The sequence below is a fragment of the Solanum lycopersicum genome, chromosome 7 (assembly GCF_036512215.1).
Source record: "Solanum lycopersicum chromosome 7, SLM_r2.1".
NCBI lineage: Eukaryota > Viridiplantae > Streptophyta > Magnoliopsida > Solanales > Solanaceae > Solanum > Solanum lycopersicum.
In genome coordinates, this window is record NC_090806.1 from 11,939,524 (window position 1) to 11,954,649 (window position 15,126).

The 15,126-nt window shown below is 33.9% G+C and overlaps 1 protein-coding gene and 1 pseudogene across 1 annotated transcript; both read left to right on the forward strand.

Annotated features, from left to right (window-relative positions):
- The first annotated feature begins 294 nt into the window (after positions 1–294).
- LOC109118730 (putative receptor-like protein kinase At3g47110) lies at positions 295–4,850 on the forward strand (annotated as a pseudogene).
- Positions 4,039–4,632, forward strand: LOC101261427 (putative receptor-like protein kinase At3g47110). The gene is made up of 2 exons (XM_019214692.1): positions 4,039–4,379; positions 4,554–4,632. Exons 1-2 carry the CDS (start codon positions 4,039–4,041, stop codon positions 4,630–4,632), a joined length of 420 nt encoding a protein of 139 aa, XP_019070237.1.
- Positions 4,851–15,126: the final 10,276 nt, after the last annotated feature.

Consider the following 15,126-nt stretch of genomic DNA (forward strand, 5'->3'; position numbering starts at 1 on the left):
TGAGTATTTTTAAAATTGTAAATAGTACGGAGTCGAAACTAATAATTTATGTCAAGTTTAAAAATGTTTACAAAGGAAAAAAATATAGTTTATTTAAATTAGAAGTATCCCAAGTTTTTTCTTTCCACTTAAATTTTGTTTTTATATAATTGAGACAGTATATATTTATACTCCATTTAAGAGAGAATCAAAGGGCAAAAGGTAGAAAAAGAATCAGATTCTTGATTAGACAGGTCTCAATATGACATGGATTGTTGATATAACCATAACTTCAACTAGCTTTTCACTAATTACAATGTAACTATTATTATCATCTAATCTTCCTTAATATCACTACATATTCCTGAAATAGAAAAAGTGGAGCATGTAAATTTGTTGAAATGGTCATAATTTGTTGCACTCTAAATAGAAAAAGTGGAGCATGTAAATTTCCAATGCTTCATTGGCTGCACTAAGGATCACCTTTGTATGTATATTAAGAGTCTGAGTTTTTCATACCTGAATTATCATCTAATGGTTAGCAAAACATGGCTAAACGTTGACTTGACCAAATGTTTGTCTAGGCACATTTTTCCTTAAAATCTCCCTCTGCCTTAAGTATATAAGGGCTCTATTTGCTTCATTGGCTGCAGAAAGGATCACATTTCTCTGTTCTTAGTCCAAGAATGGAAAAAGTAGAGGTATTTTTAATAAATGCCAAGTGAATAAATAGAGTACAAAGCATAAAAAGAAGAAAAGAAAGGATTTTTCACACCAAAAAGCACAGAACAAACATTGTTTGTAAGAAGTATGGTTTTTTCTCTAGACTTGAAGATTTCAATGTCATTCTGTTCTTATGTTTTCTATCTAATTACCCTTCTTTCATTCATGTTCAATATCTCACATGCCTTGAAGTTACATAATGGTAATGAAACTGATATGCAAGCCTTACTTGCCATCAAAGAAAAGATAACTCAAGATCCTCATGGTATTTTTACTTCATGGAATAATTCAGTCCATTTCTGCAGCTGGGAAGGTGTCATTTGTGGCCATCCTCCTCAAAGAGTCACTCAACTGCACTTAACATCACTTGACTTAGCAGGTACTTTGTCACCTTTCATAGGAAATCTTACTTTTCTTACTAGTATCAAACTTGAGCTCAACAATTTCCATGGAAAAATCCCACCACAGATTGGTGGTTTTTTTAGGCTTCAGCATCTTAGTTTGACTAATAACTCATTTTCTGGAGAGATACCGATAAATCTTTCTCGTTGTTTGAATCTTGTTAAACTTGGTGTTGGTTGGAATCAGTTGTCTGGAAAGATTCCATTTGAGTTTGGTTCATTGCAAAAGCTTGAGAGATTGGAAGTTCATAACAACAACCTCACTGGATCAATCCCGGAAACCTTAGGTAATCTTTCCGCAATCAAATCACTTTCCTTATCGGTTAACAATTTGGAAGGAACTATTCCTAGTTCTCTTAGTCAATTGAAGACATTGAATGTTCTTAGTTTGGGTATAAATAAGTTATCTGGTATTGTACCTGCTGAAATTTTTGATCTTTCATCTCTTGAGATATTCACAGTTTGTTATAATCAGTTGTATGGAACTTTGCCATCAGACTTTGGTTTAAGTCTTCTTAAGTTGAAAGTTCTTAAGATTGGTCATAACTGGTTTACTGGACCCCTTCCAAAGTCATTATCTAATGCTTCAAATCTAGTTGAACTTGATGCATATGGTAGCAATTTCACTGGCAAAGTGTCAATTGACTTTGGGGGGTTATCGGATCTTTGGTGACTGATTCTTGCATCAAATTCCATTGGAACAGGAGAAGTTGATGACATGAGTTTTTTCAATTCTTTGAGTAGATGCAGAAACCTGAAAGTTCTGGATTTGAGTGATTGCAAATTTGGAGGTGAGCTACCTGATTCTATTGCAAATTTATCGACGGATCTTCTGTCACTAAGATTGGGAGGTAATCAACTATTTGGTAGTATTCATTCAGGAATAGGGAATCTTGTTAACTTGAAGTCATTGCAACTGCAAAAGAATCATTTTTCTGGTAGCATTCCTGAAGTCGTTGGCAATCTTCGTAGGCTTCAGTTAGTGGATTTGTCCGAAAACAAGTTTTCAGGAAGTATTCCATCTTCTATATCTAACATGACTCGATTATATTCACTTCATCTGGAAAATAATGAGTTAACTGGTAACATTCCCCTTAGTTTTGGCGATTTCCGGTACTTGCAAGATTTAGACCTTTCTCAGAATCATCTTAGTGGTACCATACCAGATGGATTTATGAGTTTGTCTTCCTTAAAAACTTCTCTTAATCTTGCTGACAATCAATTGTCCGGTCCGCTATCAGTTGAAATTGGAGGTCTCAATAATCTTGAAAGATTGGATATTTCTAATAACATGTTGTCTGGGAAAATTCCTAGTAGTATAGGGAGGTGTGTAGCTTTGGCAAGCCTTGTTTTATCTGGAAACTTCTTTGAAGGTATAATTCCTTCATCCATTAGTTCTTTGAAAGGTCTCGAAGAATTGGATGTTTCGCGCAACAATTTATCTGGGAAGATTCCAACATCTCTTCAGCTCATTTCCTTAAAAAAAGTGAACTTGTCTTTCAACCAGCTTGAAGGTCAGTTGCCTACTGAAGGTGTTTTCAGGAATGCAACTGCAATATCCGTATCGGGGAATAGGAAACTTTGTGGGGGTATACCAGAACTCGAGTTGCCAATATGTCCGAACGCTGAGCCTGACGGAAGAGATAAGTCCAGAAGCATTAAGCTAATGATCCCTCTTCTTTCTGGACTTGTTGCACTGGTTTTCATCATGTCTTTAGTCATAATCATTCGGTTAAGGAAGGCAAGGGGAGATCCTTCTTTAACATCTTCACCGGTTACTTATGAGAGCCTATATAGAGCGACAAATGGATTCTCTTCTGCCAATTTGATTGGAAATGGTAGCTTTATTTCTGTTTACAAAGGGGTACTTGATCCAGGTGAATGTATGGTTGCGGTGAAGGTGATAAACATTGAACAACAAGGGGCTACTTCTAAGAACTTCATGGCTCAGTGTGAAGCCTTGAGAAACATAAGGCATCAAAATCTTGTGAAGATCTATGCTGCCTGTTCGACTAGTGATTTTGAGGGTAATCCGTTTATAGCTTTAGTTTACGAATACATGCCTAATGGGAGCTTAGAAAATTGGTTGCATCCTATTCCGGGAGCTGATACCTCAACTAATGAGGTGAGGATACTAGGTCTAGTTGAAAGACTAACCATTTCTATGGATGTGGCTTGTGCACTGGAATATCTTCATCATCATTGCCACAATCCAATTGTGTACTGTGATCTGAAGCCGGACAACATTCTTCTCGACAATAACATGACTGCCCATGTAGCTGATTTTGGATTAACAATGTTTTTCTCAGATGCCATGAGCATATGTAGTTCATTGGATATGCTGCACCAGGTAACATAGTTGATAGTCCCGTATCATTGAATTTAGACTCAAAGGTATCTTTGTTCGGAGCCCTAACAGCCCTCTGTGTTTATAGTATTGCTGCAGTTTTAGTCCGCCCTCAAACTTGTTCTTCTTTTTTTAATTGAGATTGAGAGGTTCATTGCGTTAGATTTCACATGCAACAGTACAAAATTTTCTTTCCTTGCAACGTTATTTGTTTACAATAAATTGATATAGTTCGAAAAAAACAAAGGTAAATTCTTGGTTTAGCTGCAATGAACATTTTATACACTAGATTATGGACAAAACCAATGTATTAAATACACGGATATTTGAGGGAGCACCAAAAGTACATGCACCAATATTGCAAACATAGGGACTACAAGTACTCCATGTGAAAAAACAAGGATGAATTTTAAGTCTTAGCCCAAAGATAAGGGACTATTTTGGGTCTTTTCTTGTGTCTTCTTGAGAAAGTTTTCATATTGATTCTACATGTCTTCTCCGGTCTTTCCTCTGTGGGCAGAGTACAGCATGGGAGGTAAGGCTTCTGAATTTGGTGATGTTTACAGCTATGGGATACTTCTTCTAGAGATGTTTACTGGAAAGAGACCTACTGACAGGATGTTCGAAAATGGACAGACTCTTCACAGTTTTGCTAAGACAGCTTTACTTGATGAAATAATAGAACCCATGCTTCTACCTAGCAACAGCAGAGAAAGACGAGAGGCCGACGAAGAAGGAGTACTTATCAATCAAGATGATACTAGTATAAAACAAGCACAGGAATGCTTGGTCTCGATAATACAGATTGGAGTTGCATGTTCAGCTGAATCCCCGAGAGAAAGGATGGATATTGGGGATGTTGTCAAGGAACTTCAACTAATTAGAGACATTCTCCTTGCTTCTCATACAATTCACAGCTCAACCAGCGGGTAAATTCACTCTATTAGCTTTGTTTTCAATCGTGATATTGAAAAAACTAGTTTCTAGGCATACGTGTAGCACGTGTGTTCCATGTTAATTCTTGTAGATCCATTAGAACGATATGTTTCCCATGTAAATTTTCTTCCTCTTGTTAATCGTTGTCTTTCTTTCGTTGGATTCAGGAGCTTGAGGTTCGAAGGGTCTTCCAGTCGTTCTGTTACTAGTAACTGGCAAAATTTCACATCTTTTCGTTTGCCTTGATGTTTTTGGTGAAGAACTCGAGATGTCGATGCATACTTGTATATGATTACCTGAGTTTTGTATTTTTTTGGCTCTTATATGACAAACTAATTCTCGAACAGGTTTGTCCCCTAATTGATATTAGAAAAGTTAATGTATATAACTAAGTTCAAATCTAAGTCCTTTCATATTTAAATTTAACATAAGAATATAATTTTGTACAAAATATAACATGAAAATCTTGTATTAGATGTTGGAGGTTTGATATTTTAAATACTTCATGAAAAATAAACTTTTTATTATATTAGAGGAATTAATATATTTTAATTACTAAACATAAGTTTTAGTGATAAAAAATTGTCTAAAAAAATACGTATAAAGAAAAATATTACAAAATGTTTGGCCAATACACCATCAAATTTATAGAAAAAATTACAATTTCAATCGAAAAAAAAGGAAAGAAGAAGTAAATAAAGACATGGCATCCATAATAAAAGACATCACACTAAAATATATAGACAAAAATATTTTCATACTAATTGAATTACATTTTGCTAGAAGTCGACTTACTGTAGACAAAACATATCATATGTATAAAAAATAATAATAATAATAATAATAAAGAAAATAAACATAAAAGAAAGTATGAATATGTTAGGAATAAAGATACACTATATTTGTTGAATTTTATATATATATATATATATATATATATATATATATATATATATATGAATTCTAAAACAATATTATTCAATGTATCATTTCGTCATTTTTATACTATACATAATTTTATTTTATTTTTTACTTTTGCACTTATTTTGTACCTCTATTTAATAATAAGTACATGAATTTTTTAAACATTTGAAATTACGCATAAAAAGGAAAAAGTACAAATATGTTGTTTTAAAAAGATAAATGGTTATCAAACAATGAAGAAGACAATTATTATTCTATGGGATTTAACATGTTTACCCTCAAAATAATTAATAATAAATACAACATATGATTAGCTTTACATATATATCCTAAAGATAGAATAAAGGATGAACACAAAAATATAATAATCAATTACGAAGTTATATTTAATAACTCAAAAAGATGGATATATGAAAAATAAAAATTCACTTACAATTTCTTATTAGAGTATATTCATCTTGTAACTATCATAATTTACATATTTCTCGAGAAAAAGAAGATGGATATGCATGAAATTTTAAAGAATATGAATAAATAAAATAGTACGAATTCTTATAATTACAAACTGGTAATGGAAATTTTACAACTGATAACCTACTATAGAATGCAATATGATCACATATTTGAATAAATGAAGGAGTACAAATAATGTGTTGTGAGTGTATTGATAGTCTCTTCATTACTCCATTTATCTTACAAATTAAAATTTAAAGATTATTAGACTCTTCATTACTCACATTTAATTAATACATGAATATATGATGCATTAAGATCTTGTTTGATGCATGAATTTTAATATAACTATTATTTAATATTTAATTAATTGAATTATAGATATTAATATTAATTTATTTTAGAAATATAACAAGAACAAAATGATAATTCAGCTTTGAGGACATGAGCTTTTCATTTATAATAATATATTTTTACTTTAGCAGTTGATTGAAGATGTGAATCATCAGCTCAATCATTGTTCATTTGGCCTAAATGCTGGTTAGTTTAGTTGGGCTTAAGCAAATGGTATTGGAATTGCCTATGTATGATGTGAAGACTTGGCCAAGCACATACACAACCCCTTTAGCTCATCTCGAAATCTCATTTTGACACTTTAATTCTGTTCTATTTTAATCCTCCAACTCTAGTTTCCATATACCTTTTAAATAAAAAAGGTTTTACCTAGTATGTGATCGGTGCGTGTTACACAAACATTTAAAAGATAAAAAAATAATAATTTAATTAAATAACGCCACATGTCTTGTTTTCTCCTATTCATCAAATTTTACTTGGAATTTACATTAATTATATCAATTTATCATCTTTAAGCAATATAAAAATATGTATTAATTAGGTGTATTCAATAGATTACAAAATTTATTATTGACATAGATTAGTGATAGATGTTAATAAAATAGTATCGAGTTTATGTTACTATGATTATATCATGTTTTAAATTTATGTAGCCTCAACAAAATTTCAGACAACATTCGAGTAATTATAATTTTACATCTTGATATCATACATTTCTCTTCAATATAACTCTTTACTTATTATATTAATATTTTAAGGGAAAATGCACAAGTACCCCCTCAACCTATGCCCGAAATCCCAGAGACACACTTATACTATACTAAGGTCCTATTAACCCCCTGAACTTAATTTATAAATAATTTTCTACCCCTTTTTAGCCTATGTGGCACTAGTTTGAAAAAAAAGTCAACCATCGTTGGGTCCACAAGATAGTGCCACGTAGGCTAAAATGGGGTAAAAAATTATTAATAAAATAAGTTCAGGGGGTATTAGGACCTTAGTATAGTATAAGTGTGTCTCTGAGATTTCGGGCATAGGTTGAGGGGGTACTTGAGCATTATCCCATATTTTAATTAGTCCTTTATAACGTAGAATATTATTGATATTCTGAATTTATATATAGAAAATGAATTAAATAAATCAAACTAATAAGAATATTATATTTAGTATATAGAGAGTTATATATATATATATATATATATATATATATATATATATATATATATATATATATATATATATATATATAAGAAAGTATGCACAAGTAGATACTTAAACTTGTATAAGATTGAAGAAGTAGGCAGTCATGCACATGCTTCCTATATGGTAAAATGTGTGTGGGACACAAAATTTCCATGTAGGACGTCAAGTAAGACGAATGTGTCTATTTGTTTAATTTTATACAAGCTTAAGTCCCTACTTGTACACATCCAAAGTTGGAGAGCATAGATGTCAACTAAAGTCAAGTTAAAAACATATTTATGTATTATGCCAAAATAAATGGATGAGTAACGAGATGAAGGGGAAAATGGGGTTGAAGATAAAATAAATAGAGGCGAAGGTTGTTAACAATGAAAATATTGAATATTAACGTTAAAAAGGATCTCGCATGCATTTTAAAAAGGTGAATAATTTCATTAATATTTTCAATCAATATTCTGTGTTTAAATGGTATTGGAAATACTAAATAGATTTGAGAGGTTAAAATGAAACAAGGTTAAGTTGGAGTGCCAACATAAAACTTAGGGACAAACTTAAGGGGCTATATATGTGTTTGACCTTCCACTTCTGAAGTCTAGTGTATCATCTTGCAATTTGAAATAGTTAGAAAGAAGCTAAGAATTGAAAATAGTCATTTTTTGAAATAATTAAAAATCTGGGAAATTACTTAAATTAGAAAAAGTGAGTTTTTGATCAACTTCAAACGCCATAACTTCTAGCTCAGGAAGAGTTAGGAGCACTTCCACATATGGTTGGAGAACTCTTGGAATGTTCGTTCCAACGCCGCTAAGTTTGCGCAATTTCGAGTCCGTATGAGTAAGTTATTCCCTTTAGAAGTTGGATTGTTAGACTAAGGAAAGTCTAAATCCGAATTTTTGAAGGGTAATTCAGTTTTTAGCTTACCTAATTATCCTAATTCGATTTTAGGAGTTTAATTGGGATAAATTCAGATTTTAGTGAAGTTTAGAAAAATGAATTTCACGCTATGACTTGGAGAAAGGAGAAAATAGAAGAACGTTAAAGATTTGTCGAGATTAGCTTGTGGATTTCGTCGAGGGTGATCCCTACAAAGGTATGTGAGATCACATAGTTTTTTATTCAATCACCCACGCATCAATCATGTTTAATTCATCAATTTTCGTCCTAAAAGAGTTAAACATTAATGTTCTTGAATTGTCTTTCATTCTTGAACTTACATATGACTAATGGGTTTTCTTGAGGCGTTTTAGCAATGTTAAGAGTTATTTCGAGTTAGATTCTAGTGTACATACTATGAGTATGTGAATGTAAGAAAATATTGAGAAAAGAAATTGATTTAAAATGATTTAGGATCAGAAAACGAGTTAAAAATTCGCCAGGCATACCTGGGGAGCTAGACGGGGCGCACCCTATTTGCACCAGAGGGTCTGGGGAGGCGCCAGTAGTGTACCCAAATGGAGATTCAGAAGTTGGGGTCTGGCGTGGCGCGCTGCGGACACGCTCAAATTGGAGTTTTTCACCTAATTTTCGTCATTCAGGCCATTTAAGCCTTTCTAAAGTGTATCAACAATTCTTATAGATTTTAACTGCCCTAAATGACTTCTAAACATCTATAAATTATCCAGAAACATGAATTACAACCTTGAATTCATAAATTCAAGGAAGGTTCAGAGTCAAGTCTAGTATTTTCATAGAATCTTTTCAAAAAGTGTTTTGCAAATGCTTTTAACTTTGTTTAAAGTTCATTTCTTCAAAAACGTATATGGGGACTAAGTATTCCCAAAGAGTTATACATAAAATCACATTTAAAAAAGAACGAAACTAAGATTTTCAAGAATTCTTTGATCTAGTTTTTAGAAAAAGAGTATATGCTTTCATAATAAAGCAAGAGGAGAAACTCTAATTTCCAAGATAGACTTTGAGCTATGTTTTTTTAGAACTAATCTCAATCATAGAAGGAAGTATGTTTTTAAAACATAAGAGCTAATATAATCAAAGTTTTGGGAGTAGTGTTGAGCACCGATATGGGGGAGAGTTCAGACAAATCACAGCCCCCCCCCCCAAACCATGTAGCCACCATGGGTAGAAAATGGTCATACTTTTTAGATAATTCCTTTAGTGCTTTTTAGCATAAACTGATGGATCCACTTAGCAGTTCAGGTTCCATAGTTATGGCAAGGTATATGACGGCCCCGGCAGCGTGAGGCAAAATATTGCATCATCACAATAGCTCTTACGTGATAGTTGCCGGTTAGAGAAACTCCCACAAAAGTTAACTGTATTTTATATACACAGTTCATTTATATTTTTGCATACATCTCAGAGTTATATTGTATCTTTTCATACATACATGATTGACATTATGTTTTTAAGCAGTTTTTCTTTATATTTCACTTATTTTAAATTGCTTTATTTTGAAATGAGTTCAATCATGTAGAGTTAAGTTGAGCCAAGTAAGTTCTTCAAATTTTCTTTCAAGCCTATATTTGTGTTTTAGTATACTCTTACATTTAGTGTATTGATATCAGTTGGCCTGCATCATATTATGATGCAGACGCAGGTAACTAGGATCGCCATCCAATGCATTGTTGCTCCAAGTGGGCAGTTCAAAGTCTGTTGGTGAGTCTCTTTACATTCCGGAGGACTCCTTTTATTGCTTTCAATTTATTTTTAGTTAATTAGGATTTTATGGGGTCTGTCTCAACATCCATCTCAGTCGTTTTAGAGGCTTCATAAATAGTCAAACAGTTAGTTATGAGTCTATTAGATTTGTATTTCAGATGTTTTGATACGAGATTTAAGTGGCCATTTTGTCCAGTTGAATGTTTCTTTTAAAAACACTAAGTTTCTTCCTTTATTTTAATTATTCTTGTGTTTTAAGTCTTTCGTTGAGTAAGTAAGTCAGGCCAAGGAAACGCTTGGGCCTAACAATGGTCTCCGAGTGCCAGTCCCACCTAGGGTGTAGACTTGGGGAGGACAAACTTTGTATCAGATCACAAGCATAGAGTTCAAAAGTTCTAAGGAATCTATAAAGTCGTGTATGTAAAGTCCTAGTTATGAGTGTGAAACGTGCCACAGCTATGACTAGGAGGTCGCAACATTTAGGAAATTCCTTCACTACTTTCATATTCATTTTGTGCATTAGAGTTTATCTTTAAAAAGCTTATTTCTAACTCGTGCTTACGCATAATCGTTTGTGAGTTGAGTTGTTTTTTAGAGTGCCTTCATGAGGCGTTTCTTCCCCATGAGCTAAGAGATAAAAGAGATGGTTAGTCACATGAGAAGCAGGATGAGTTATTTGTTGTTGGGTTAACTCATTTGTTAAGTAAGGCAATCGTGCTAGTATTTTTCACGGACATAGCGAGACTGATGATGCATGTGCAACAAGTTGAGCAGGAAAAGCTAAGGTATAGAGAAGAGTGTAACAATAAGAGGGTTGATGCATAAAGAATAAGTCCGGACAACAAAAGAGTAGTATGAACTTGTTTTCTTTCTAACTGAGGTAGAAAGGACCTACTCCATCATCTTCTAGTGCACCTGTACCCAGAAATAAATGTGAGTACAATAGTTAGAATTCTTATAACTTTAAGAGTTAGTCCTGCGCATTTACAAGGTAATACAGTAGAAAGAGGTACCAAGACTTCTACATGTGCCAAGTGTCATAGGATCCACTCAGGGATGTGTCGTGATGATTCCACTAGTTTCTTCAAGTGTGAATAGAACAGAACGATCATGTTATAGGAGAGTGTCCTAAGAACAAGCATAGTAATTCTAAAAAGTGCAATAAAGTCCAGTCCTCGGGTGTTTCACCACATAGAGTTGCATCTAGATGAGCTACTTTAGAGGCAGGCGGATGAGGAAAGTGTCTTTATGCTATCGCTAGTCGGGAGAGCAAGAGAATTCACTAGAGCAACATCTTGAGACCTTCAATTTTCCTAGACTTGTTGGTGAGCCTATTTCAGCATAGAAAGTCTATCGTGACTGTACCTTGTCCGTGAATCACAAGAGTACCATGGCTGACTTAGTTTTGTTAGACATGATAGATTTTTATGTCATTTTTAGTATGGACTGTCTTCATTCTGTTATGCCTCAGTTGACTGTAGAACTCAAGTAGTCAAGAACCTTTCCAATAAATGATTTATAGAGTTCAAGAGCAGTTCAACAGTGCCTAAGGGTTTTCTTATTTCGTACCTTAAGGATAGGAAATTAGTTTCTAATAGATGTGTCCATCACTTAGTCCAGTTAATGACTCTAGTGTTGAGATACCTCATTTTTTAGTCAGTTTCAGTAGTAAAAGAGTTTTCAAAAATCTTTCCAAATGATCTACCTAGAGTTTTTCCTCATAGAGAGATAGATTTCGGTATAGATGTTCTCTCGTATACTCGTCCTAAATCTATTCAGCCATATAGAATGGCACCAACAGATTTGAACGAGCAGTTGAAAGATATCTTAAATAAGGATTTTATTCGATTAAATATCTCACATTGGGGACCTTCGGTCTTATTTGTGAGAAAGAAAGATGGTTCCCTTAGGATGTGTTTAGATTATCGTCAGTTGAACAATGTTTCCATCAAGAACTAATATTTTCTTCCAAAAATTGATGATCAGCATCAGGGTGCCACCTGTTTTTCAGAAATACACCCCAGGTTAGGCTACCATCAGTTAAGAGTGAAGGAATGTGTCCAAAGAAAACTTTCAGAAACCGATATGGTCATTATGATTTTTTGGTCATGTCCTTTGGTTTGACAAATGCACCAGCAGCGTTCAAGGACCTTATGAAAAGTTTAGATATGTTTGGTATCGTCTTCATTAATGACATACTAATCTATTCAAGGAATGAAGAAGATCAAGCTAGTTATCTTAGAATAGTTCTCCAAGCCTTGAAAGATAGAGAATTGTATGTCAGTTCTCTAAGTGTGAGTTTTGGCTTGAGTCTATGGTATTCTTAGGCCACATAGTGTCTGGAGAGGGAACTAAAGTTGATACTTTGAAAGTTGAGGCAACACAAAATTGGCTTGGACCCACATCTCCAACTGATATCAGGGGTTTCTTAGGTTTGGCTGGATATTATAGAAGGTTTGTAGAGGGGTCTATTTTGTCTTCTTTGACAAAGTTAAATCAGAAGACAGTTAAGTTTCAATTGTCTGAAGCTTGTGAGAAGCCTTCATAATTGAAGAGGTTGACTACTACCCCCAGTATTGACCTTATCGGAAGGTACTCAAGCTGTTGTGGTGTATTGTAATGCATCAAGAGTTAGCTTGGATGGTGTATAATGCAGAATGAAAAAGTTACTGACTATGCCTCCACACAGTTGAAAGTACATAATAAGAATTATCCAACCCATGACTTAGAGTTGGCTACTGTAGTTTTCACTTTAAAGATATGGCGTCTTACTTGTATGTAGTCCATATTTATGTATTCACTAATCACAAGAGCCTACAATATGTGTTTACCCAGAAAGAGTTTAATCTAAGACAAAAGAGATGGTTAGAATTACTCAGGGATTGTAACATGAGTATTCTTTATCACCCAGGTTAGGCTAAGTGGTTGTTGATGCTTTAAGCATGTTATCTGTGGGTAGTACCACCCATGTTGAGGAAGAAAAGAGAGAATTAGTAAAAGATGTGCATAGCCTTTCACCTTTGGGAGTCTGACTTATGGATTTCATAAAAGGAGAAATAGTGGTAATGAATGGGGCTGAGTCATCATTAGTGTCATAAGTAAAAGGCAAGCAAGACCAAGATCCCATTTTGCTTGAATTGAAGGCAAATTTTCATAAGAAAAAGGTATTAACTTTTGAACAAGGGGGATATGGTGTCTTGAGATATAAAGGTAGATTGTGTGTAACAATGGTGGATGGACTCCAAGAGAGAATCGTGCAGGAATCTCATAGTTCCAGATATTCCACTCATTCGGGTAAACAAAGACCACGATTTGAGAGAAGTCTATTGGTGCAGTGGTGTGAAGAAGGGGATTGTAGAATTTGTCTCTAAGTGCCCAATTTGCCAACAAGTGAAAGTAGAGCACCAAAGGACAGGTGGCTTGGCTCATAAAATAGAACTTCTGGAATGGATGTAGGAGATGATAAATATGGATTTCATCACATCCTTGCCAAGTTTCACAAGAAACATGATTCTATTTAGGTGCTTGTCGATAAATGACAAAGTCAGCCCATTTTATGTTGGTAATGATTTCCCATTCAACAGAGGATCCAAAAAATATATTCAGGAGGTGGTAAGACTTCATGGGGTTCCAGTCTCCATTTTTCGTATGTGCACAATTTGATGCACATGAGTTTTAAAGTCATTCAAGAGACATTAGAACGACACAAATTCATTAGAAATCCTACAATGATATTAGCAGAAGGGAGTTAGGGTTTGAAGTAGATGATTGAGTATATTTTAAAGTTTCACCCATGAAGGGTGCTGTTGAGTTTTATTAAGAAGGGGAAACTTAGTCCCAAGTATATTGGTCCTTACCAAATATCCAAAAGGATTGGCAAAGTAGCTTATGTGGGACTTACCCTAAGAGTTAGTAACGGTTCATCTAGTATTTCATTTTTCCATGTTGGAGAAGTGCATGGGATATACTTCACTTATCATACCAATGAAAAAAAATTGGTATCAAGGATAGCTTATCTTATGAAGAGATTCTGATCCAGATTCTAGTTCGCCAGTTGGGGACCACGAAAGTAGCATAAATCAAAGTTCCATGGAGAAATTAGTTTGTTGAGGAAGTCACTTAGGAAGCTACAAAGGATATAAAGAAGAGATACCCACATATCTTCCAATTCGGAGAAATTCTAGATCAAGGTACTAATTTTCTTCTTAGCACCCTTTAATTGTGAGTTGGCAAGTTGAATTTGCTTTGCTTGTTGGGTGTTTGAAATAAATGGTTGCATATTACACCCTTAGACTAGTAAGAGTAATCTCCTTCGAGGATGAATGTTACCAAGGGGGATATAATATAACATCTCGTAATTTGAAATAGGTAGGAAAAAGCTAAGAACTGGAAATAGTCATTTTTAAAAAATATTTAAAAATCTGAGAAATTACTTAAGTTAGAAAAGTGAGGTTTTGGTCAACTTCAAACGTCCATAACTTCTAGCTCGAGAGGAGTTAGGAGTACTTCCACATATGGTTGGAAATCTATTGAAATGATCTTTTCTACTCTGTCGAGTTTGCACAATTTCCAGTATTTATGAGTAAGTTATACTCTTTAGAAATTCGATTATTAGATTTAAGAAAGTCTAAATTCGGATTTTTAAAGGGTAATTTAGTATTTTCTTTAGCTAATTATCCTAACTCAGTTTTAGGAGTTTAATTGGGGTAAATTTAGATTTTAGTTAGTTTTAGAAAAGTGAATTTCATGCTAGAGCTTGGAGAAAGGAGAAGAACATTTGAGATTCGTCGATATTAGCTTGTGAATTTTATCGGGGGTGATCCCTACAAAGGTATGTGAGATCACATAGTTTTAGGTCCATTCATCCACACGTCAATCATGTTTAATTCATTAATTTTCATCCTGAACGAGTTAGACATTGACGTTCTTGAATTGTCTTTCATTCTTGTATGATTGATAGGTTCTCTTGAGGCGTTTTAGCGATGTTAAGAGTTATTTCGAGTTATATTTTAGTGTACATGATTTGGGTATCTAAATCTAAGAAAGTATTGAGAAAATAAATTGATTTAAAACGATTCAGGATTAGAAAACGAGTTGAAAAATTCGACAAGCATATCTGTGGAGGGCAAAGCGTGGCGCGACCCATCTACGCCCGAGGGTCTGGAGTGGTGCACCTGCAGTGTGCCA